General features: G+C 42.4%; 1 protein-coding gene across 1 annotated transcript; it reads right to left on the bottom strand.

Moving 5' to 3' along the window:
- Nucleotides 1-982: 982 nt before the first annotated feature.
- Nucleotides 983-22,238, bottom strand: mtnr1ab (melatonin receptor 1A b). The gene is made up of 2 exons (XM_080841404.1): nt 21,790-22,238; nt 983-5,155 (listed from the first exon to the last, which is right to left on the bottom strand). Exons 1-2 carry the CDS (start codon nt 21,974-21,976, stop codon nt 4,287-4,289), a joined length of 1,056 nt encoding a protein of 351 aa, XP_080697530.1. The 5' UTR covers nt 21,977-22,238; the 3' UTR covers nt 983-4,286.
- Between the last annotated feature and the right edge of the window lie 5,175 nt (nt 22,239-27,413).

The following is a 27,413-nucleotide window of genomic DNA, read 5'->3' as shown; positions in this document are numbered from 1 at the left end:
GAGAAAGAAGAGAGAAAGAAAGCAAATACATGTGAGTGCAGCAAGCTGGGCATAGTGAGGGTATGGGATCTCAAAGGCTGTGTGATCCTTTGTGGAGGCAGTTTGGAGAGAAACACAATTACTCCAGCTTTAAAGCAACCTCTCAGCTGCACGCCCAGAAATAGCGGTCCGTGGGCTTGGAAGCAGGTCAACGCGAGGAGCCCACGACTTGGCGTTAAACCTGCAAAAAATAGCTCAGCTGTACACCGGCATGCATGAACATGACCAGAAAGCATGGGATGAGTCACTTTCAGAAAAAAATCAAGCGTGCAAATCGGTTTCCGGTGCAGCCAAACCCCACACAGACACACAGCACTTGCAATTCATATGGAGCGCAATCTCAGAATAACATTCCCTGGAGAATACATACAGAATACAAAAAGGACCTCAGAAATGTCAATTTCAGAAAAGTTGCAACCGCAGTGGTTGTTAGCTGAGATTAGCCTATCCAATTAGTAGGGAGATGGGGAAACTCAGGGATGTTTAATGCATTGTACACACTTCAGTATGCTTTGACTTTGCTTTGAAGCTTTGGAAACTGACATGTATGAGTGAAACAAAAAAAGTTTTAAAAACGTACTTAATTCTATGATTATTACTTCTTCAAGAAGTTATTTCTGTGTAGCTGCCCAGTTATCAGAGAATGGGGACTGGAAAACCAAGAGGTAGGCACCTGACTAATTTTCTGGAATTCTGATACGGGTTGCTGATAAAAGTATGACTATCAAACAGAACAAATATTACTCTTTTGATTGCACACAAATAACCTGCTTTCTGATGTGGTGAATGTCACATGCAATGTTTTTTTTTGTTCTCAGTTTATTTCTGTCGAATCAAGTTTCATAGCTTAGTGACATCAGAACACAGAATTTCCTCATTCTTGACATGTTTGTAAACAATCATGTTCTGTTATTGAACTGCTTGAAATTATGACACCGCAATAAAATAACAAAGATATTATACAGCGTAACTGGCAGAATGAGAACAAGGTCCATGGACGATAGTCTGTAATGTGTTCATTCTCATGAATATCACAGTTAGGGCCTCATTTATAAAAAGTTGCGTAGAAACCATCCTACATTTCCTGAAATGAGCGTAAGTGAGATCCACAGACACGGACGTACACACAAAAAAACACGTGTACGCCAATCTTTCGGTTATAAATCACAAATGGTCGTTGAATTGTGCGCAACTGAATCTCCGCCCTCAAAACGCCCCTATTTAATCTAATCAGCATAATCAATGCACAAACAGAGCGCATCCTCAATGCACAAACTCTCTGTGACAGTGGCAATCAAGAAAGAAACATGTAATCAGAAGAATTATAGTGATGCTGACATCGACGTTCTGCTGATGGAAGAGCAGATGCGGGCCAAAACATCGTTAGAAAGCCTGTCTGGTGGCGTAATGGCAAAAGCAAAGTATGTGAAATGTAGTAGACACGTCTCCGAAGCACCAGAAGCCTATATGGCAGCAGCACCATGGCTTTGGTGTGCTCCACTACCGACCACGCACGGGCATGTGCTGTATTGAAGTGGGCTTCCTAGGCTGTTTGAGTGTGCACAATCTGGATGAGAATACATTGGGAACCCTGTTTTACTCAGGGAATCCTCTTTCACAATTTGCTGTTCCTGGGCACTGTATGGAATTCTTCTAATTGATGCGGGCATATAGAGGGATAATACTGCAAAGAACATCGGGCAAAATTCTGCTTAATGATGACGGGGATGCGGGCATATAGAGGGATAATACTGCAAAGAACATCGGGCAAAATTCTGCTTAATGATGACGGGGATTGCTCGACTGGTCTCCAATTTCTCCTTGGAACGTTCCTGTAGCCAGGAATCCAACAGCCAAAACCTGAACGTGTATGGCCTGGTTGCATCTGGTGCGCCTCTGTAGACGAGAGGCCATTTGGGCACAACGCTCTCGGCAAGCGGTACCTGCTTATCAGCCATACATCATCTTGTGTCAAAAAGTCTGCGCGATCACAAAAAAACCCTTGCTCTCCTTATTGCGCAGTTGGCAATATCCTCTAACAACGCCAATGCAGCCATATCTCCTAATGAAAACTAAGCCACTATTAGACCTTCTATAGGCTATAGATTGAGCGAAATGTTTTATACTTGTGAAATTAAAACGGAATACCTACGTGAATCTCATTCATGTGTGAATTGTTCTAATACAGGGCTGCCCAATTTGGGGCCCGCGGGCCAAATGTGGCCCGCGCTGGATTTATTTTGGCCCGCGCTCCGGTCAGAATTATAGTTAGAACGTCATTCGTTAGACAGCATTTTAACCCATTTTTAACAGGGTCTCTGTTTCAACGTCATATTTAACTAAGACTGGTTGCAGTTCACTGCTTGGCCACAGTTTTTACATTGTTTCAGATGGGTCAAGGGGGGCGCTATTGACCTTTTGTCAATACAGATCCATATCTATGGTTATCTTGTTGCTATGCTAGCTAACTAGCTAGCTTTTACCTTAACCTTAAACGATTTAAATGGAAGAGCTCCGTTTGCATGAAATGATAGCTAGGTATCTAGCTGATGTTATAGTCTTCTCAACTTACATGTATAATGGGAAAAGGTAGAACAAGTTCATATTCATGAGTTCAAATCCACACATGTCAACACGAGTTTAGCAACTGCCAACTGTAAGTACCTTACTTATGTTTGTGTAAAGAATGTTGATATGAAATATGAAATCAACCAGTAGTCAATGTGCAAGCTCTCTCTCTCTCTATCTGAGTTGGGGCAGTCTGTCCTTCAGTTGAGGTCAAGGCATGACGCTCTCTTGCTACAAGTTTCACCTGTACGTGTTAGCTTAACAAATGTTTGTGGAGGTAGCCTTTGGAGTCAAGTGCTGTCACGGCGCTTGTTTCCACGGCACAGCTTACGCGTAACTGTTATATCTTTCTCTTTTGACGGATACAAATAGAAAATAATGGGAGTATTTCCATCGAAACATCAGCAGTCACTCTTGTTGCCTGCAATCATGTTTATTAGCCTTTAACTTGCTGTTAGTTGATTGGCCATTATAGAAGTCCCCTACCTATCTTCCCTGTGTATACTAATAGATTCCATTAAATTAGTATGATATGTTAATAAATGTTTCTTTTTTTTACCTGAAGCAAATGTTATCTTTCCCCATTATTTTCGTCTTGGAGTATACCAGAATGCTTAATTTAGGCCTACATGTTAAAATAACAAAATAATCTGGGGGGGGATAACCCCAGACCCCCCTACAGGGGCTTGGTTTGTCACCTTTTTTAGCCCTTCTGAGTTTGCAGGTATGTATATCAATGGTAATGTTAATTGGGTACACATATGCAATACATTTCAATATAATGGGACCTGACCTAACATGAAACTCTGGTTTTGGCCCGCGGCCCTCCACTCCGATTAATATTTGGCCCCTGACGAGAAAGAATTTGGGCACCCCTGTTCTAATAGTTTAATTGATTTTATTGAGCGAAACATTAGCCCTAATGGTGACGGTGGTGCTGACGATGATGATGATGAAACTGCGTGTCGGCGCTTTGAGTTCTAAATTCCTGCAGTACTCCAGTATTGCCACAAGGAAATGTACTTACACAAACTAAAACCAGACGTAGAGATACGTCCTTTTCTAAGTCTAAGACGGTTTTTATAAATCTGTACTTAGACGTGGATTTGATCGCACGCACAGTCTAAGATCAATTCTGTGCGTAAGTACGTTTTATAAATGAGGCCCTGTCTGATATGAAAGGATCACCTGAAAATATTGCTTTCATTCTTATGCTTTGTTGAAATTTGTCTTGTCATTGTTGTCATTTTTGTCATTACAGAAAGATGTGTTCATGAGTTCATAAAAACACTGTCTGGGATGAAAATCAACTGCCAGTTATACATCTCTCAAAATAAATATGTTTTTTTTTTTCCCCTAGGTTGTTGTTATTTACTGTAAACATTGAGAAACATGGAAAATACCGTACTTGACTGCAACACACCTTTTGAGAAGCACATTTCATCAAAAAGGAAAACAAACACAGACACACACACACACACACACACACACACAAACACACACACAAACACACACACACACACACACACACACACACACACACACACACACACACACACACACACACACACACACACTTTGCATCCCATAGTTGTTGTGTGTATAAATCGTCCAACATCTGAGATGGGTATTTGGTATGTTTCATTCTCACAGTGTCCACTACTCGCTCCCTGCTACCCTCAGACAGAGTCTACTTTGACTTGGTTGTTGTTCGTCATCAATGGAGACGCTTTACTCTTGATGCGCTCGCCAGCGTCGTTGGAGCTCTCGGAGAAGAACATCCTGGCTGTGCAAAGCGAGACAATAATCTTCTTGTACTCACGCCTGAAGTTCTGGTTCAGGAGTCCGTAGACGATGGCGTTAAGGCAGCTGTTGAAGTAGGCCATGAAGTAGCTGGACACAAAGAACCACTCGGGGATGAGCGGCACCACGTAGGCCGGGTTCAGCGCCACAGCCAGCCCGATGAAGTTGAGCGGCGCCCAGCATACGGCGAACAGCACGAACACCACAAACATGGTGACGAAGTTTCTAATGTCGTGCGGTGTGAGCTTGGGCCGTAACTCGGGCCTGACGCGCCGCCTCACCTGAATGACAAGGATCCAGATGCGAAGGTAGCAGTAGCTGACAATCATGATGGGCAGAAGGAAGTGGAAGAAGACCACGGCGATGGTGTACGCCGAGTTGGCCGACTGCGCGAACGTGCATGAGTAGACGCGTGGGTCGTACTGCAGCGAGCCAACGTAGAAGTTGGGCACGATAGCCAACACCGTCAGCAGCCAGATGAGCATCACATAGCAGAGCGAGTTCTTGTCGCTGTACAGCTTGTCGTACTTGAGGCTGTGGCAGATGTAGCAGTAGCGGTTTATGGCGATGCCGGTGATGTTGAAGATGGAGCCGATCACGCTGAGGCCCATGAGGAAGCCGCTGATCTGGCAGTGGTAGAAGCCCAGGTTCCATCCGTTATGGAAGATTGACACCAGGACCAGGGGGTAGGGGTACACAGCCACCACCAAGTCTGCTACAGCCAGGCTCACCACAAATATGTTTCCTAGAAAAACACACCAAGGTAGGGTCAGAGCAATACAGTACACACTTTCTAGGTGATGTTATAAATTTGTAAACATTGTTTTTTCATTGTGATGGTTGTTATTTGTGTTCTTTCTTTTAGCTCAGATAGTTGTTATTTTATTCATATTGTTGTGGGCATTATGCATTCATGTTTTTATTTTTCACGTTCTGAATTTTTAAATATGTTTTGAAGTCAATTTAGATAAAAGCATCTGCTAAATCTTCAACCTCAACTTAACTTAACCTGAAAATTCTGCCATAGGCACTGGCTACCATTGTCACATCCAGCGAGGACATATCCGTCACAAATCTCAACTGTACTTGCAGGAGGGTTCATATGGACAGGCGCAAACCAAAAACTTTACAAAGCTTCTGTCGAAAGCAATTCATCAAATACATGGTTAATATTTTGTAGGATCAACATGAACACGTTCAGGACGCCCTGAATAAACATGACTACGTTCAGTGATGCCCTGACAAACAAACAGAGAATATGAAATGCAATCTGCAATCATGCATATGCGCATAATCACAATGTATGGTGTGCGATACTAATCAGACCTCATTCTGAATACAGTCTGTTCCAAAGTCACGCCAAGTCTCTGTGTCTGGCACCGTACTGAGAGTATGGCACAAAGGCCTATAGTTCACCACAATGGCTTTAGATGTAAGCCGACTGAAACCTTGTGGCAGTCGTTTTGTGTTTTTTTCCAGCATGACATTTAGCGCCTCTGTATACCTCCTCAGTCTGTCATCTTCCCTCCTTATTAGAGGGATTTCTGTTGCACCTGTTATTGTCACATGATGTTTCCCACGGCACAGAACTTTTCTCTAAACTTTTGGGCTCTACCACTCTCTCGCTCAGACATATGTTAGGGGGCGTAGGATGGCACATTTCTTCAGGCCAGTATTGATGTTCTTCATGCTGCTACAGTGAGTTTAATTAGAACATTAATATTATTGTGACCAAAGTTGGTTTCGCTCGTACGAGGAAATGGACTTGACGTGAACTTCAAGGGAGCGGCCAATCAGCCCAAACTCTGATGCTTTCAGGGAACGCCAAGTATGTCGTATGACCTGAACATTGGTGACCTAGAACTCCCCATCTGTCTTCTTTCATTACTGTTAAGCCTGTATGACTGTGGCCTCTCTGGCTACAGCCCGCAGCCATGAGCCACTCGCAGGGAGCCAACCAGTATGGGATTGTGTGGAAATGTCATGTGTGCACTCATTATTGCACAGCTCCCTGGTTCCTTCGCCTTGCATTTCGGTGGTAAAGATTCTCAGACTAATAGAAGCAGACTTATTTACAAGCAAAGAAAGAGAGAGTAAAATGAAAATAAACAACTTCAGACTATAAACAATCAATCAGCATTTCATTCACTTGGTACAGGGTGCCTGGCACATTGGTGTTGTTTGACTGGCTCGCTTATGTGACCTGTTAACCTGGCCTGACTGTCTCCTAACACCCCTCACTATCAGCTCACGGCCACCATTGACTGGCTGATGTGCATTCATGAAAACTGCTCAATTTTATCAAGCACTTCTCTTTTGTGATTCAACACATTCTGCCCCTTGCTAACAGCGTGGTCATTAGAAAACGCATTCTTCACAGCCCTGACTGGGAGACAGCATTAGGAAAGAAAACGCCTTGTTTGCAGAGCGTCGTTCCTTGATGTCTTGCCACTGACAAACAAATGAGAGGCAAAAAAACCCTGACAGGATAAATGTAGAGCATTAGAGACCTGTGGCAAACAGGAGAGACCCCGTGGTCTAGCCTTGCTGATTATGTGTTCCGCTGCCTCGGTTGGAGGATGAATTTTTTGAGAACGGCATTGTGACCTTGCTTGGGTGATAAATAGGGGTCAACTTCTCCATCATTACCTTGGCCTCAAACTCGTCCATTTTGGCTGGATCCAACCATGAGATGGAATTTATGACGAAACAAAAAACCAACTGCTTAACAGACCATATTAATAAATGTTGAATGTGGTTATTTTTTTATATTTGATTTTTTTATATAATGAATGAGACATTTAAAAAAAAAACTGCAAATTCACTTCGGCAGCATTATGACAGAGTTTCCTACAGAGAACTATCTTTTCAAATTCCACAGCTGCCTAAATAATTATTTTAGTGTTCACACTGTGAAAACACCAGACGTCTACTCAATAGCTTCATTAGTTTGAAATGAATCACAGCTCCCAAGAAGGACGTTTTGTTATTTTGATGTTAAAGGATTATGTTTCAATGGGAGATGTGGTTCTCACACTTCCCTCCTCTACTTCTTCATGGAAGAAGAAGACAAGTGACACTTCAGACGTTCAGACACTTAGATACAGTAGAAAGGGATGACCATCACAGGGAAAAAAACATTAAAGAGGCATTCCGCTACTGAGCCTAAAAACATGTTTTATTCAGTGTTTCAAAATCTCTTTGTGATGTTACTCTTCAAAAGCTTAGTTTTAGATACGGCACACTAAAGTCACAAAAGCCTCTTATGCAGCAAAAAAGTATTTGCCAACAGTTTTCATTTTAAGATGAGGTCTATGAAAAACAGAATTAATGTCATTTAAATTGTACTGTACTCCTCTATCTAGATCTAGTAGATAATGAGAATTTGGGGGGAAAAAATTGTGATTTTAAGGTCCTCCAGAAGGTATATTACCTGTCTTCATCTCAAACCAGGGATTTAACATCAACAACACATTTTAAACTATTCTTCGGTTCCTTTGGCATAACTCTCTAGTGTTCACCACATTTATTGAGCTTGTTGTTTGAATACTGCTCAAGGTCTATTCTAACCATTTGATCCTGCATGTCAGGGCATGATCAACAGACAGCAAACAGCAGAGTAGAGCGCGACATTTACTATTCAATTTAGTCTCAATGAATCAAACACTCCTGAATCAGTTACTCCTAAGATAACACAGTTGAGTGAGTGGCTCAGACTACGTTTTACCACATGAGCAACTTCAGTTGAGATCCCCTTAGCATGTATACAAAATAAAAAAAAGAAAGAAAAAAGTTCATGATTTACAGTGTTCATTTTGATGATTTACTGTGCCTGTTTTTTTTCTACACGCTCAAGTTGTTACATTTCTTGCAGTACTGGTTGGGTTGGAGGGTTGAAGTAGTTTGACTGGGGTGAATATGGATGAACAGTAATGACTGGAAGATGGCCTCACATGAAAGTTATTTAATGCACTCTGCCTCCTTTATGAGAGAATTAAAAAAATAAACAACTGATCTGTGTCATACTGTGTCAGCAAAGCTGCTATGCAAGCTAATATTAATGACTGCTCTACAAATACCACAAACGTACTCCACAAATTAACACAGTGAGCACAGGGCATGTAGAGTAATCAATTATATGCGACACGTGATTCATTCAGACTGCCAGTCATTACAGGGCTGTCATACGAAGGCTGCAGAGGTAGCACAGAGTTCAGAGTCAAGGCAATGTGCGCAGAGGAGAAAGTACCGAGGCTGTGGAAGAATGGAGGAAAGAAAGAAAGAAAGAAAGGATGAAAAGGGCTATGCCAGCCTGTCGCCTCTCCCCAGTGAGCAAGCTAATGCCACTAATGGCATATAAGCTGAGGGGCAAACCTTTGGTCGGGATTATTCTTCTCCACTTCACACACTGAAAGAGACATGCAGCTAAACTCACCGGTTCTTTTGAGAGCAAGAGTGAGTGCAGAGGAAAAACGAATGACTGATGCTTTACGTGGCTTTTACACAGCCCTAAAAAGGAGAGGATAGAGGACCCCGGACCTTTTTGGAAGGACCAGGGAACCGGGGATAACCCCGCGGGCCAGGCGCTGTGCATGGCTTTGCCATACTGTACGTGACCTTGCCTCTGAGTGACTACAGTAGAGTCCTTAACTGCCACTACTGTCAAGAATACACTTTTATAACAATTAGCCTAAACTCTTCGCACATTGAAGACATTATGAAAAAAGAGATTTATTTTCATTTAAAGGTGCATTAAGGATTAATAGCTATTCGCTAAAGGTATGCTAGCAGCTAAAACTAACGAAATCTCTTGAAATGTGCTGACTTTGACAAACTAATTACTCAACGACTGTCCTTACACAGTCAAACATCAATCATGTGCAACACAAGACTAAGCAAGACGGCAAATAAGCTACTTACTAGATCGGCAGAAGGTAATCAAAGTCAGGTCGGCGGGCATCGGCAGGCAAAACTATAGAAGGCAGTTATATGCCTATCGACCCTGCTATGCCATTGGCACGGACGCAATTCTCCATATTAAAAGTCATTGTAGCGCCCCAATTTTTTTTAAGCTGTTATTTTAAGGTTAAACTGCTTATCCTAACCCTAATCCTGAAGCATAATTGTTGCATATTGTGCCTTTAAATTAATTAAAACTCCACCTGGATCTAATTCACATTAACGCTGAATAATATAAACCAAGGGATATGAATTGATAACAATTCAAACTAAAAGCAAATACACAGGTTTGAGTTCAGGAAATTATTTCCTTTGAGAAGGAATTTAGAAGTCAGCCCACAAAAATGCAGTGAGTTTCTATGAAAACTGGTGTGTGTGCGTGTGCGTTTGTGTGTGCTATATAGGGGGGGGGGAGGGTCTATTCTCTACACAGAGGTGGAAGAGTGGGATCTAATTACTTTACAATTTTCCTGTTGACGAGCTCTGCTCACAGTCCGTGCGGCAGAGAAAAAGAGAAACCCTGACTTCAGCAAATGTATGTATGTTAGCTGCTCCCACACAGTAAAGCGTAAGGCATTCAAACAGCCCGACTCCCAGTAGGGAGACATGCTCTCGACTCTGATATCAAAACTTGTGTATTTGGTCAGGAAGTGGAAATCGAAGTTGATGTCTCAATCAATCTTGAGGATGATAAATCCTTTCTTGAGTCGGAGGTGCAGTCATTGTCATCAGTCAGGTTGAAATGAGGGGCCACCAAGGGAAGGCTTATTTTCCTGTTTTGTGCTAAGCTAACTACAACATGACAAATGGAGAGGGTCGGCGTTGAACACTGAGTCAGGTATATTGACAAATCAAAGAATGTGTGTGGGATTTGCTCGGGATTGCAGGCCATAGCTAGCCTGGATACCAGCCTGAACTCCGCCCACAAATTTTTTGGTCTGGGAGATTCAGTCTGGACTTGAACTAGTTGGGAGAGGTTAAACGGCCCAGAAAAGTGATCTGACCAATCAAATTGTAAGGGCGGGCTTTATACGTTGATGGACAGACAAGACAACCAACGCTTGAGTTGATTAGATAGATAGAATATACATTGAACAAAGATGGCGCCGTCTCGGAAGCTTAGTGGGACATATTTTATATGATTTAAGCTATCTACACGACTTTTTTTATGTCTACATTGACTCGGTTAGTTGTGTATACGCAAAACGAGTGTTGCCGAGGATTGTAGGTCTTAACTGAAGCACTCTAGACCATTATTGATAGGTTATGCTTAAGCGTAGACAAAAAAAACATTGAAACAAATGGTAGCTTCTAGCCTTGAGTGCTAATTAAGTAACGTGAGCAGGCATATCTCAACAGATATTGACAGCGCATTCATTTTGAAAGAGGAACAGAGAAACGCGATCAAGACATTTGTCGATTGAAAAGATGTTTTTGCCGTCCTTCCTACGGGATCAGGTAAAAGTTTAAAGCCCCATTATGCAACAATTATACTTCAGAATTAGGGTTAGGATAAGCAGTTTAACCTTAAAATAACAGCTTTAAAAAAATTGGGTCGCTACAATGACTTTTAATATGGAGAATCGCCTCCGTGCCATTGCGATACAAGGGTCCTTAGGCATATAACTACGTTCTGTAGTTTTGCCTGCCGATGCCCGCCGCCCTGACTTGTTGACTTTCTGCAGATCTAGTAAGTAGCTTATTTGCCGTCTTGCTTTGTCTTGTATTGCACTTGCTTGATGTTTGACTGTGTAAGGACAGTCGTTGAGTAACTACTTTGTCATAATGTCAAAGTCAGCATATTTCAAGAGATTTTGTTAGTTTTAGCTGCTAGCATGCCGCTCACGAATAGCTATTGATCCGTTGTGCTGCTTTAATCTATCAGATGGTATTACTACGTGGCTCTGATTGGTTCTAGGTATCCAATTCAGCGAAGAGGAATTTTCTTTCCTGGTTCGTTGAAACACGCCCCATAATCACAGCCCAAGGGTTCGGTCTCAGACTCATATTCTGACTAGAATTATGAGTATGACATCGTCAGGCTAGGCCATAGCCACAGTCTGTGATATATTAGGTCTGGCCATATTGACTACATCTGTTACAGTGGTAGACTACACCCCCCTAGTCTGATTTATGAGGGCTACCACTAAGAGCATAGAGAAACAACATCAGTATTTTTGATTTAGGTTGAAGGTCTGTTGGTTAATTTTGTTATTTTCTGGAGACCAATAGTCTGTGAGATGCACTGCTGTGTGTAATCCAATAGTCTTGGATATAATCCCATCTGAAGGGGCTCCTGCCTACACATAAAACCATGTTTTGATCTAGGACAGACAGTCGACTGTATTTAAATACTGTCTGCAGTGTTTATGTTGTATTGTGGGTGGGCCAGTATCATCCCTCACAGATCAAGTGTGCTCAAGTACACTGAATATCTCACTGCCTGAGAATTCTGCCCTCACTGAGCTCTTCAGAAAAACAACAATAAATAATTATAATATATATACTGTAGTGCCAGCCTTAAATAATATCACAAAAAAATTGAAATAAAATACACTTAGACAGCCACACAAATGCTTCAACCACTAGCCACAGAGGACAGCAGCTTGTCAGCTCTTATGCATGGATGTCCCTGAGGGCCATAAGACAGACTAACGTCATGTGTGGGGGCCCAGTGTCTCTACGATAGCAAAGGCACACGCTCCACACGCTCACAGCATGTGGGGGGGCCTAGCATTCACGAGTGTCTCTACAATAGCAAAGGCATCCGCTCCACGCGGTCACCATGCAAGATTCACTGTTACTTCAACAATCCAGACAATGCAGAAATATGGTGGGACTCTGAAGAGCCAAGTTGTCAGAGCTGTAAGTGCCATCTGTCATTATCAATTCCGAATGTTAAGACTGCTCAGTATGAAAACCATTTATTAATGGAGCCGTCTACTAAGACTGGCGAAACTCGTAAAGTGTTGTTTTTTTCTGTTTTGTCCTGAGGCCGATAAGGTTAGTTGTCTGCGTCCAGGCAATGACAGCCCCAGCAAGTCGCAGAGAATATATTTGTCCACGAACCAACATAGCTTTCATAGTTTGGCATTGGTTTCTCTGAGCAAAGAATGAGACCTTTGTGGGAACCTTATCAGGGAAAGAGATTTGACATTTGATATCCAGCCACCTGCTAAAACCCACAACCACCCCAAAAAATACACTTCTTTGCGCTGCAGCTAAAGCTTGGCCTCTGACAATGATTTTTTGGGAGGAAGAAAAAAAGGACAGATATGTCAGCTCTTCTGACAGACTTGTCATCTTCTTGTATTTTCATTCCTTCACTGTTCAAAATGAAATGATCTTATAAAAAGAGTCCCCAAGGAACTGTTAAACACACAGCATGCCTTCTTAAGAAATACACTTTGGTTGTGCTGTATGTTGCTAAGTGTGTGCTAAATGAATAACTCTTAGTGACAACACTCTTTTGAACCGTGAATAGAGGGGTGCATGATGAAATTAATTTGAATGAGTCACACAGAAGTCTAACACAGAATTACACACACAGTGATGGAGTCAAACAGTAGTCTAACACAGAATTGTACTACTGTTAACCTTGGCGACAAAACTCTGATTGGCTGTCTGCCAATTTTTTTTACCTGATCTCCCCCATTGGGGCCCCGTTATACAGAAATAAAGGGGGTGGATCAGGTAAAAAAATAAAAAAATTCACCATTCTATGGTTCTATCAATACTCTGGAAACATTGCATGGTAACCATTGTAAATAGCAGTTGATTGAAAAGCTGCCCATCAATAGAGTCTACTACAGTGTGTTTAGTCACACAAGTTTATTAGTGAATACATTCAATGTATTCTCTCATTGTGCCAAGTGGATTCAGAGATTAAATAATAAATCATCCGGAGAGCTGGAAAGATAGCAAGCAAAGATTCAGAACCAGCTGGCAAGCAAAGGATTTGGGCTTAGTAACAATGGTATAAATTGTAACCAAAGATTCTAGAGCACTGCTATACAACAAAGTAGTAGGCCTACTACAAACTTAATAGTTTGGCTTCTTTTTAAACTGAAACAAATGTTTTTCTTGGTGGGCTATACATTATACATGCACACCTAAATACATGTATGGCATGTGGGATTACGGACTTTGAGGTGTCCCGTTATATTGAAAATATTTACGTTGTGGACTTCTTTACCTCTGCCTCCTGCAATATTTCCATATAATGCCATTATCCATAACTTAAAACACAGTTCTATGGTGGGTATTTAATAACCCAGACCTTCTGCTTATTAGGCCTGGAGAACAGTTTCAATGACGGTCTTTTCCCATGGCAATGTCAAAGCGGGAGGAGAAGAGAGCCTACCCCCATTAGAGAAACTGTATGGTTAATGTGCTACTACTCTTGAATTTACAGCAGGCTTTTCTGAATAGGTCTGCCCCAGGTCCTCATCAGACCAGATAAAAGAAGAAAGCAGTGAGAAGATAGAAGGGAACAGATCGCCCTGATAGCAAAAGGCTGAAAAGAGCTGGCAGTCTACTGGCCTTTTGCTCATCAGTGTTTGGGCGGTCCGCTGATAAGTTTCAGACAAACAGCCCCCATTTTGCCTTTCGCTTTCAATTTTTTTCTTTAGTCATTTATACTTCAGTCATTTTCACCAACCCATTAACAGTCTTTAAATGACCAAGTCATTTTTCATCTTTAGAGACTAGTATCATGAACATCTTCTGTATCTGCTGATATTTTAACTAGACTATGCCAAAGATATGGTTTAGCATAACATTTTATATTATTTATTTAATATCCACGCCCAGTTATAGAATAAATGATGGGGGATCGAGAGCGGACCAGAAATGGCACACTACCAGTGGGGTGCCGACCGAAATACTCTGTTGGATATATACTTGCAGGGGCGGACTGGGGGGGAAAAGTGATCGCAATTATTTTTTATCTATTATAAATGTCCCTTCATTTATTTTTTATCCATATTTTTTTTTTCATTGTAATGCTCTTATCAACATGGAAAAGTGGATTGGCTTGCTCTATGCAAATGTTTTATTTGATTGAAAAACAACATTGCCAAACAGGGCGGTACAAAATAAAATTCTAAAGTGCACATTTCAGGTAAACAAGGACTCAGCCTATGGTGCAGTCAAACCATGGCTTAATAATTTCTTTTTTTTTCAAGTTTGCTGTGAAGATAGCAGTCAGGCCTCTTATTTAAGAAACAATGAACCGTAACAGTTAGGTTACCAATAGAAGGTAAGCCTACTACTTTGCTGTTAGCCAGCTACTCAAACAGACAAGCCTGTTGACATTTTCAGACAACAGTGAAGCTTGCTTCATTTGCGCAACACAAACAAGCCCAACCGGGGTCTAGCTGTATCCGGCGTGGTGCTGTAGTTTTTCTAAGGTTAATAATGGTTGCAACAGCATGTAAAGAAAACTAAACAGTTTGTGAGGCCAAAAAGAACGTTAATCTCGTGAGAAAAACATTGACGTCGTTAAAATGGGTTTGCATTAGCGTCGTTAATAACGTGTTTATCTGACAGCACTTTTATAATACATGTGCTCAATTGAAATACACAATTTTTATACTTAGTATATTAAAGTGTAACTTATGATGTGCGTTGTACCCTGGCTCTTATCTTGGCTCTCAGGAAGAGCTTGACGAGTTGTGCCTCATCTGCAATCCCTCACAAACTGGGTTGAGCACATGCGTAGAACTGGGGGCCGCTCCGTGTTATTGCTAGGGCTGACTGCACACGTCACTATGGTTGCGTGCCCTGGCGGGGCGTGTTGCGTGTATGTATGCAAATCCAAATTTAAGAATCCTCTACCTCAATCCGCACAGCTGAGAACACTTTGGCTGTGTAAGAACCAATTTTCAGGTGTTCATTAATAAGGTGGAAATCTTTTCTTACGTTGAACTTCCGAAGTCCATAAAACACATTTAAGAAGACACTTTAAAAAAAAAATCGAAAAATAAGCACCATAAGTGTGAAGTCAGATCGCGACTAGGAGTATAAAATCAGTCAGTGCCTTTCACTAATCAGAGTCCTTAGAGAAAACTGGGCTTGGGCTGTTCTATACGGCATCAATTCTATAGTACAGATAGACGCAGGAAGTGGGCCGGTTAGTTACGGTGATGGGCCGGTGTTTTGGGCCATCGGCCCACCGGGGATTTCCCCGGTATTCCCGATGGCCAGTCCGCCCCTGTGTACTTGCTATCTGGGAGTAGACAGAGACAGAAAAAGAGATAGATAGGGAGAGAGATAGGAAGTGGACATACAGAGAAAGAAAGAGGGATGAAGAAGAGGAAAGAAGAAAAAAAGGAGGACCTGTAAAAGATTATTTCTTCTACACCAAGGAGGTGTTATGTAGCTCCACCGACGTGAGAGGCTCCTGTAGGGGCGCTTACAGGATTCTTGTTCATGACACACACTCAATTCAGTTGTGCCAGCATAGAGTGTGTCATGCACAACCTAAGTGGCAGTATCTCATTTTCATTAAACATAGAGAAACCATCTTCTGATGTAAACAGAAGTGAATGATGGCGCCTGGAGCTTGCAACAGTGTGACAAAGGCTGCACTGTCAAACAAACCACTTTAAAAAGAAATTGGTTAATTGGAACATTATCTGATTATATAAATGAGCCTACTTTATGGAAGTTTAAAAGACTGCTCCAGCCAAAACTTGATATGGCTCTCAATTTGCCATAGTTTTGAGATAATAAACTCAGCCGTATGTTTTTTATAAAAAACGTTTTCTTTCTTTTTTAGATCAGTCAGATGCATGCCTGCTGGCACTGAGCCAATGAAGAAGTTCTAGCATCCATGGAGTTTAAACGCATTTTGAAAGAAAGAATAAACGTCGATCAGATAAATAATTTAATGGCGGTGAGTTCTTTGAAGACAACACCAGTTGTTTCTTTTTTTGCAGACAGACAGGAAACGCTGACACCACGCTGGGAGAATCAAACAACAGGTCTAAATGCAAATTAAACGTCACACTGGCTGAGCTCAGTCTCTTGCCCAAAGCACCCTGGGAAACCCCCATCACCCCACACAACCGCCCAAGTGGTTGAATGTCCCCAGCAACCCAAAATCCTCAGCCTAGCAAACCCGGTGCTTCATGCCAGCCAGGGGACCACAGGACGCGCTCCACTTGCTCTGCCTGGCCAGGGCTGCTGCCGGGGACCTCGGTGCACTCAAGTGAATGTGCTCCTGGAGTCGCTCCAGCTGCAGCCCCCGGATGAATGACTGGAGCACGAGCTTTTCCTGCTAGATATTACCGAAGCCATGCCGGGCATACAGGCTTGATCAGCGGCATAAGCGCCCAGTCTTTCTCTTCCTCCGGTTCAATCTCTAAGGGCTGTTAGAGAATTTCTTGTACTCTCTGCGTGATGGTTTAGGACTTGGAAAATACGCCAGTACGAAGTTTTGTTGTAACAAGGTAGAGCTTTACTTTTAAGTTGCAGCAAAAATACAGCAATGGTTAACATATTTTGGAGTCAACCACCCGCCGGAGAACCTAGGATTCTGGTGAGTCCTCAGAAAAAACAGTTCTTATAGTCCATCCTCACTGATGTCATTTAGTGGGCCCCTCGTAGTGAACAGGTGGTCATGGGATCTATAATCTGGTGTATCTGGTTGTTCTCAGGAATAAGACATTAATGTCACATATATGTGTGAAACCTCTGCACCTCTGTTTCACAGCGACTTGCTGACCATGTTATCTCCCTAGAGACCTACAATCTGTATCATAGGCCACATTCTCCTGTCCTGGGCAGCTTAAAGCTTCTGTTGCAGTGACCTGACCTTTCCAGGCCTGCTTTTCACTCTGGTCTATGCAAGACAGTTTTAGAGATTGTACCTATTATTTCTAATAAACCTATACTGAACTGAAATTATCTTACACGTTGTCTGTGTAAAGTTGACATGCTGGGACTGGGACCCCCTCCCTCCCAACACAACTGCCTCCATCATCTTCCCCTGGCATGCCGGTGCCCCCGGTTCTACTTTGACTGGTGCTTTGACTCCAGATCCCAACGTCCCCATGTCCTGGAGGGTGGCAGTGGTGGCTCCAGGTCCTGCTGGATTTTTCGTAGCATTGCCATCTTCATCCACTTCTGACCCCAATGTGATGTCAGTGTGTTCTTCCAAGACAACAGTCAGTTGTTTTCTTTATCTGGCCATAGGCCTCATATTGTAACGAACAGACAGGTAAGAAACACTGACGCCACACTAGGAGAAACAGAAGGCACGTCTATCTTCGACATAACAACAACTGTGGCAGTGACAGATCCACTAACTAACAGAGGGGCTCACTAACACACAGGCATCAAAAAGCAATAAACGCAGACGACCTGAACAGTCAAACACTCTAACACCAGACAAGAGAGACATGAATCGCGTTACTAGGACAGAACACTACAGGTTAACAGGCACACTGGGTGAACGCAGTCTCTCCCCCAAAGCATGCTGGGAACGCCATAATACTGAAGAAAATGTTTTTCTTGGGCGCTAGCTCTTTAGGTGCATCAACAGTAACCCAACCCTGGTTCCTATTAAATGAATGAAACTCAGCCGACTTCTCAATTAAAGATTGACTCCCTGTTGAGTCAACTCCCTCAAATCTCTCTCCTAATTGATTTCTTTATGAGTACTCATAAGAGTCAATCCTGTTGTTAGAGCCACTGTCTCTGTCATACTGTTCTTCAGGTATGTCTTTAAATGGCTCAAGCATCTGAATGACTCTAAAACATTCAATTAAACCACCGTGCTTTCTTTTCTTGTATTTTAAACAATTCTATGCTATTTCAATTTACTTTCACCTTATTACAATTTCGCTAACGCCAATTCCTTTGCGAGTTCACTACTGCCTTCAATGTGCTACTAATCCAAATAAAACCACTGTGCCACTGCTAGGGGACACCCTGTGCATATTTTGCATACAGGAGGGGGCGCCACTGGGCTTCAACCACCTCTGAAAGCACGCTCATCAACCCCACCCCTGAACTTATCTGTGCCAGTCTCCAGCTGCACATTTTGCTATGACATCAAACTCAAGTTGTTGGCGGAATTAGGCTCTAGGTACATTGTCTTTGTTCGAGATTAGGCTTACCTAACAGCGGGGAGTGCCACAACTGAATTATCCAAACAGACAGTGCGTGTAGTGTCAGTGCGTGTAGACTCTCCCACGCTGAGTTTGTTTTGTAAAAAAACGTACGACTCGGAGTGGGAGGATTCCAAGCAAGGGTGGGGGGTTGCCGTTGAAGAACAATGTGAGTTATTTGTACATGCATGCATGATGACGATAATGTGGATAAGGAGGAAGAGGTGGGAAGGAGTGGGTGTTTGATTGTGTCATGTGACAACGCTCAACACATAACATATTCCTCGTGGGTCACTGGAGTCCATGACAGGGCATGGGATATGGACTCCCAGGAGGACAGTATAATGAAGGGCTCATTGTAGGAGGCTAAATGGAACGTCTACTGGGTTAATTTGGCCCACTAATCAAAGTACATGGTGAACTTTTCTCAAGGGAGGGGAGAACACACCTCAGGATCTACTGGCAATGAGCTACACAAAAGCAAACACACAACAAATGAATTTGAGCTTTTTATCCTTTTCTTTTCATTAACCTATTAGGGTTTACCACCATTGAGTCTGGCTGCTTATGGGAACCTTAAGATTTTGATTTGGATAATTATTGGAGAGAATGTCAAATTGGTGCCAAATACTCAATGAGGCATCTGAATACTTGACTGGTATGTGGTCCCTACCTTATTAATCCATGAGCGATCTCTCATCTAATCCTCCCAAAGGCATCCACGTCACACTTCAGCAAACAACGGCCACAAGAGGAAGCCATGTGTTGGTAGTGCTGGTGGTGTTGGTGGTGTTAATGACCAGTGGAATTAATTTACTTTTAGTTGTGGAGAGCAAATGGAGTCCCATTATCTCATAGCACACACTATTAACTGAAAATGCCTGCCCTCTTGACTGCAGCAATCAGATGTTCTCCCTCTTTTTCCGGATTCCAAATGTCTGTGTAAAGGCACAGTATGAGTCTTCTCTCGACCAACTGGGACACATTCCTTTATGTGCAAGTAGTTGTGCTGAAGAGTCTGGTTAGCCAATACATGGCAACATCCTTGAAATTAATGCAGACAAATACTCCATAAATACTACAAAAACAAGTTTGAATCATGCGGTTCGCTTGGTCTTAAAGAGAGAAAAGACCAGATGAGAACACAGGGAGAACCCAATGTTACAATTCATCTTCATCTCCAGAAAACAGAGCATATGTTATTTTTAAACGCACCACATCATGAATAGATAATAGACGCACCACATCATGAATAGATAATAGGCCCTGCTAAGGAATAGTATTGTGAATAGCATTACAGACTATCTACAGGGTGTAATGCACGGTCTACCTGTACAGCAGGGCTGATGCAGAAAAAAAGTAGGCTAATCATTTAGAAGTTATGTAAGCAGTGGTGTTCTACAGATTTCAAGGGAATGCCTGAGGGTGTCTCACATGTCGAATATGTGCTTATGGCATCTCGGCCATGTTATCGGATAAGAACGAGGAGACAAGCATGTACGACAGCCGAAGTGCATGCCTTGTCTGCGTTTAAAAGTCCTGCTGCTGAAATAAAATAATACTAGATTTCAGCGCCAGAGAATATCTAAAGCCTACTTGTGCTCTGAAAAGACGACTAGTCGGTTCCATTACCAGCCAAAAGCTTTTGCTTGCCTCATCCATTAGCGTAACCATTATGCCTTTAACTCATTTGTACATTTTTAACCACTTTGTGCTTTAAATAATAATGTGGTAACAGTATTTATATCTTATTAAGTCAAGTCAAGCGCGCTACTAAGGCTTCTTCCTTTCACGTTAAATGCACAAGTGTATAGTGTTTTTTTCAAACGATGATAGCTGACGTCGTTTGGAGCAACGTGACAATGTTCTTCAGTTTGCTCTTGAGATTTTTTTTGGTGGACCCATTAGGTTGGGCTATTGGAGGGCGCACCCTTCATTGGCAACAAAGAGTGGCATATGGATGGTGACACCTGGGACATGCGCTTCGACGAATGATTGGTTGGGGCAAGTTCTGTTTGACACAAGGCCAGATACCTGCAGCACGTTAAATTAGTGCATTGTAGTTCTCTAAAGTGCTGGATATGGTGTTTTATTAAACTCTGCGCCTGCACAGAGATGAGCAGTAAGCCTTCAATTCAAGAGTTTATTCAATCCTTTTGCCAAGTAGTCAACAGCCGTTTCTGACCTTCTTGAAATACTTTATTTTGCCTATGCCAATTACACAAGCCTACCTCGCTTCTTGTAAAACTGAGTGATTCATCTTTTCTACCATACCTTAGCACAACCTAATTAACATTTTATTAATTATGAGCATAGTTTAGTTTAGCTTAAGCCGTCCAATGACCATGGGTTTACTGTAGATAAGCCATATGTGCAGAGAAAGACCGAACTGTAAACACAGCTAGATGCGCGTTAAGTAATGCATCTTCCATCCTGCATATCAACACATGAGAAGCAAGTAGTCAACAAAATATTTCCTGTGCTGGAAACGCATTCCTTTAGAGTATCTGGTGAAATAAACGGCGCACGCTACACGCTAAGTGCCGACATTGCTTTATCAGAGACATGTTTTATTCAAAGGGCATCGACGAAATTCAATGTTGACACAGTCTAAACTTTAAGGTATTTCGTTCGTCAGAACACACTAAAACCAAACACTTGGCCACCTGCGCGAACATGTGAGCCTTCACATTGACCCATGGGTCGTGAAGTCACATCCACTCCTCTAGTGTTTGCGCTGTAAACGGCTGTATGTTTATCGTTCTAGTTATGTATGTACGCTACAATATCGCTGCTGTGGTATGGTGTAGCCTGAATAAACCTGAAAAAACTGAATCTAAGGTAACTGTACAAAGACAGTGTTCACACCTCAAATTAGGGGGAAATGTGCTGAACATGGTTTTCACAGTTTTAGATTAAAGAGCTTTAAAGCTTTCCCGATACGATTTTACAGATTATTTCGGGCTACCGTAATCCATGCGCAATCACTGGAATAGTTGGACAACATGTAAGGGAATGCCCCTTTCGTGAGGTTAGATTTATCATACGAATCTTGCACGAACCCTAACTACACGTTGCTGTATACCTAGGTTAAGCTGTATACCTAAAATGCCTAATAAGCATGCCTCGGCTATCCACTATCTGTCACATCTGGATTTGCGCGCAACCGCACCGACTTTCCAATGTTAACATTTTACGCTACACCTTAAATCCCCAAGATTTTAAACCATTGCTTTACTATTTCTACCGTGCCTGGCGTGGGTTCGCAAACTTGTCACGACCAACTGACTTAAATGCCACTTACCTGCGTTCCTTAGTTTCTTGTTTCTGCACACCGAGATAATTACCAGTAGGTTGCCCAGTATGTCAACGATAATCGTAAAAATCAAAAACCCTCCCAAAGTTGTAGGCACCCATGCAGGGCGACCGAGTGTCACTTCGTGCGAGGTCAGTAAAGAACTGTTCATCAGTCGGCTGCCATTTATTTTCATTTTATCGTATCCCTTACTTTCTCATACTGGATGATAAATCACTGGAGTTGGTTTCAATTGACTTCTGTGGTATTTCGGAGTCGCCAACGCGCAAAGGTCGCAGAAGAATGAAATAAGCAATGAACTCCGAGACTTCCATGTTATAGTCCGTGTATTGAGCAGACACCTGATCGGAACTTGAATATCTGTTACCAGACACACGTGGCAACAGCTTTATACCTCTGTATCTGCCATCACATTGTTGTGTATGATCCGGCGTCAAGTTAAGTTCCACTCACTGAAAATACCACGGGCGCACATGACTACAGAAACGCTGCCCCACAGTGGAGGAACGTGAAAGATTGCACTACCGCCTAAAACTGTCGTTCTCATTCATAGCACACTCACATGAGGACTCGATCGTTTATTCATGTATCCATTCATTATTTCGAGCCATTCACGCAGTACATTATGTACCCCATGCTCGTTTCATTCACACTTTTGTGCGATAAAGAGAAGCTTCCTGGAAGCAAGACTGACGATTAAACAACTACAGATGGCTGTTGATGTAACGTTTAAGACAATATTTCAGAATTTTCAATAGCATTTATAAGTTTACAGAGTTTGTTTTCCAGTAACAGTTAATTACTTTGAATTCGCCTCAAGAGGTTATGAGACGATGGTGATAATGAAACTGGCACCTGTCCCTCTTTTAGTGAAGTATATATCTTCGGTTAGAACTCAGTAATAACAGTGAACACGTGCCACCGCGGGGCACGTGGCTCAAGGAAACACAACGTAATGATGGGTTAGAAAAACTCGTTGGTCGCATATTATTTGAATCCAGAACATGCATAATACATACAATAAATGGTTTTACATACTGTAGTTCCATTAAGTGCTCTGCTGGATCCTTTAGGTCCAAAGGATTCCCCAAGACACACAAACCATGGCGTCTTACACAAAATAATTAAATAACAACACTACAAGACAATTAATTAAAATGAATGAATGCACTGTAAGTAGCCAGTTAGCCTGGGACCCTCTGAGTTGATAAAGTAGGGAGAAGACAGATTATTGATTATGGTAGTAGACACTGTAAAATTGTCTGCAACACTGAACATCCGGCTGCTGCCTAAGTCAATGGCATCAAGCAAATATGGAAGGGCGATTTTAGGACTTCTTTGGCTTAAGTCCTGTGCATGCATGGTCTCTTTGAGAAGACGAAGGCACAGGCTTCTCGCAACAAATCGATGGCTTAAAAGGTGACAGCGATTACTTTTTTTCTCTTTACCGTGACAAACTTCAAACACTTCAAAGAATAGAGCTTGAAGGTGTTTTTTTAATTTGTGAATCTGAATATGCCTGAAATCCTACTCTTTTGTAGCAGTCTTGGTGTTTATGAGAATGTCATCATTATATTTTCGCTCAGGATGAAATTATATTTCAGCAACAGTAATCACACACCAAAGCAATCTTACTTAGTGTCTAATTACAGTCATTAATATGATTGTAATTTTTATTTAATACACAGATTTGTCCTTTATAATGCCCTTTTTGATAGGTGGATATTTCGCCACACTTCCAAAACCAGGACTAACCGAAATTAAGTCTCTTTCCCACACATTTGTTTGGCCTCTGACAGGCCATGGATGTGACCTCTGAGGTAAGGACAAAGAGCGCTCTGTGGGACACCTGGACCTGCAGCCAAATGATTTCCTTATCAGAGGATCAGAAGAGATTAATGAGCTGGTGAAAGAGGAGACAATTTAATGAGGAAGCATTCGATACCATTTAGCATTGGTTAATTCATCAAGATAGCAGCCTTCCACGTATATTGATGCTCCGCTACACCCGCACCATCAGCACACATTTAAAATCCAGCGTCAGCCCCCCTCTCTGCACTGTACACCGCGGAGGGGAAAATGACAGCATGCATACAAATGATGCCTGGTAACACATTTGTTCATGAAGAAAACACTGAAGTGATGGTGCGAAGGGTGGAAGGAGGGGAGAAACGGATGGATATGATCATTAACAGGCGATCACCATTTCCCTCTCTACCCAATCAATCAGTACGGAGGCCCATCAGACGGAGGGAGAGAGAGCCTCCTAAGCTCCTTGAAACCCAAACCTTTGATCAATCATGCACGCCTGCAGTACACAAGCCACAGTTTCCCCTACACCCAGAGGCAAGTATTTTTAGAGAACTGTCAAATCTTTCTTTCTCCTTTTCTCTCTCTTTTCTTCTTCAAGTGTGTTATCACCTGCTGTCAGTGCTGCATCTGTCAGAGGTGATGGCTGTCCTGATGCGGTGTGGAGAAACCTGCGAGACCAGTCTGTACTGCTGGTAGTTTAATGAGCCACAGTGTTGTGGTATGTGTAAAGGGTTTGTTTTCCCATGGCTGTGTTACGTAAGCTTGAAAGAAGGACGCGCCTCGAGCTCGGCAACGGGAGGGTGTGAAGCCCAGGTGAGCTATCCAGCAAATGACAAGGGAGGGCATCAATCTTCAAGCAAAATATGCTTTAAACCACTCACATTCACATGCTCATACACACACACGCACACACGCACACGCACACGCACCTTACCTTAAATGCTTTCAAATATCTGTTTCATAATTGATGCTTTGATTAAGATCTTGGTGCAGCTTCCGGTTGAGACACCGACACGATGGCAGCATAGAGTACCAGCTCCCGAGTATTTAAAATTCTCCATGCTCCATAAACATCGAATTACATTTAAGAATTGAAAATATTGAGTTAGAGGGGCAAGGATGTCAGCTAGGGGTAAAAAAGAAGGAAAAGAAATAAAAAAAACAGGGCAAATAGGGACTCAAAGTGGAAATGCTGACGCGGCTAGTCCTGACAGAGAACCAACGGCTAATCTAGCTTTGATCCTCCAAGAATTAAGAGACTTTCGACAGGACAATACATTTCAACTGGAGGAAATCAAAGGAGAAATAACAAAAACTAACAATAGACTGGAGGAGGCCGAAGACCGAATCGAAAAGGCAGAAGAAAGATTACTAAATGTCGAGGTAGTTCTGTCAGAAATGTTAAAACTCCATGCTCAAATGGAGACAAAGTTAATCGAGCAGGAGAGCCGCTCACGACGAGTAAATATCCGCATATGGGATTTCAGAAGGGGCCGAAAAGGATAGTGCATCAGTGACTGAGTTTGTAGAACAACTGCTGGGAAATAACCTCGACATTGCTGATACAACAATTCTACAAATCGAGAGAGCCCATCGCTCACTTGGACCTAAGCCACCGCCACACGCACAGCCAAGATCTATCGTTGTCAAATTCGCCAGCTTCCGAACCAAAGAGATGGTACTTCGCAAAGCATGGCAAAAGAAGGGCTTGATGTTGGAAGAAACACGTATTAATGTTGACAATGATTACCCGCCACCCATTCTGCAAAGGCGAAAAGAATATGCAGAAGTAAGAAAAGCTCTCAAGGAGCGAGACATTAAGTTTCAAACGTTGTTCCCTGCCCGGCTGAAAGTGAAATTCCGGGAAGGAGAGAAGATATACGACACCGTGGAAGAGGCAACGAAAGATTTGGCTAAGAAGGGATTCAACGTCGTGCCTGTCAAGCAACCTGAGACAATGATGGAGCGCCTACACAAACTAAGCTGGCAGAGAAGTGGACGTGCGCGACAAGTGGAAAGCACTAGCTCTGGAACCTCTCACTACAAAGAGCGGCTGCAAGCCTTCCGAAGAGATGATCCACCCCGGAACGTGGACAGTGGATAGTACCCTGATGCAAACAGATTATCCAAATCTGTTATCCAAATCAGATTATTCAATCTCCCGCCCTGGTTTGGTGAGTTTGATTAGGTGACTCTTTAGCCCATAATAGAGCAATGTGACTTTTTATGACCTAGCGACTAAGCTATATTTCTAAGAATCGGGACAATGGACATGGAACTTTGCTACGCGGTCACCTCTGAGGGCCCTCCCACTTACCGAGAGGGGGGCTTTCCCTCAAAGCCACCTTTTATCATCTGGTGGAGGGTCACAAACAAGACCCATATCGTCAGTGGCGGACCTACCATTAAGGCGAACTAGGCAACTGCCTTAGGCCCTCACCCAGCAGAAAGCCCACGATAAATTGCCCACCCAGGCACTGATGGGACGGCCTAAGTCCATAACCAACCTGCCCTCCCGCAGATATCGTCGGTTGCGACAGTTTTCCTTGCTTAAGCGAATACATTATATACCTGTCATGATAACCAACGGGATTCACTGTCTGCTATTTATACTACTCCTAGTGACCTGTATTCACACTCATGGTTACTATTGTCTTACTATTTTCTAATCTCCTCCGTCAGTCTTACTATGTTTATTTGTTATTAAATGTTAATCACTCTAGCCTAATACTTGCATGTCTCGCTCGTAGACACCTTTAACACCCCTACACACACACACACACACACACACACACACATAATCACACACCCAGCATGCAACACTATCATTACCACTGATGTTTACACCCCATCGTATGTTCTGTTCTGTTCATTTCTACAACAAAGTTCAAACCAGTGGCGGCGGACCTTAAGGGCGATTGTGGCGACGAACTGCTTTCAGGAAAAGGAGATTTTTTTCTCTGTCGGCGTACTAATTAAGATAAATTGACAACAAAACAATTAGGACTTCCTACACCAAATGTATCGATTCAACAGGTTTCTATAAAGGGTGGAACCCTACATCCAAGAATTGGAACGAAAGAAAATCATGGCTAGCACGCTGTGAAGTGGCTAACGCGGTCTGTATTTCTTTATTTGTAGGCTACCGCTGTCACTTTTCATAGGTTGTACAGTGTGAATGTTCGCTTTTTGCCCTAACACTGAGTTATTTTCTTTGTGAAGACTTAGTTAGCTTTTGTAAGCCAATACTTTCGAGATCAGTCAATAAATATAGTTGGTTTTGACTTATATGTTGCCCCCTTCTTTACGTTGCTACTGGACATTTATGTGTCCTGTAAAGCTATGTTGCATCATACAACATTTGAGACATGTGGATAATGAAAAAGTGGGATAATTTAATGCGGAGCCAAATCATGTTTGCTTATGAAGGCTCCTGAATGCAACTTTCTTCCATATAACTAGCTACTGTAGCTATGTAGGTAGAGGGGAAATATTTTGATTGTGTGCTGCCATCTACTATACAAAAAGGTATTGCTGTATGAGTTAATCAGCCTACAAAAAAAATGATATTGCTTAATGTAGGTCGCCCTAATCATTATCAAAAAAATTGTGTACTCTTTCTCTGCTGACATTTATTCCTAAAGGCTCTGTAGTTATACATATAGGCCTAACCATCTGATACTAGCCCAGAGTTAAGCATATTCATCTAGCAAACTATAGGCCCTACCTTCCTTGGAGTGTTACAATAGCCAGTATCACTTTATTCCATGTGTCCATCCAGGCAAATTTGTGGATCCAAA

This window comes from Sprattus sprattus, assembly GCF_963457725.1.
Source record: "Sprattus sprattus genome assembly, chromosome: 6".
NCBI classification, from domain to species: domain Eukaryota; kingdom Metazoa; phylum Chordata; class Actinopteri; order Clupeiformes; family Clupeidae; genus Sprattus; species Sprattus sprattus.
Note: the sequence above shows the minus strand (reverse complement) of the source record. Positions and strands in the feature narration are given on the sequence as shown.

What these genes read in the sequence shown, in the direction of transcription:
- mtnr1ab (XM_080841404.1), bottom strand. Translation starts at nt 21,976, where the DNA reads ATGAAAATAAATGGCAGCCGACTGATGAACAGTTCTTTACTGACCTCG. An exon ending in CAAGAAACTAAGGAACGCAG is followed by an intron (nt 5,156 to 21,789) that starts GTAAGTGGCATT and finishes GTGTTTTTCTAG; the next exon opens with GAAACATATTTGTGGTGAGC.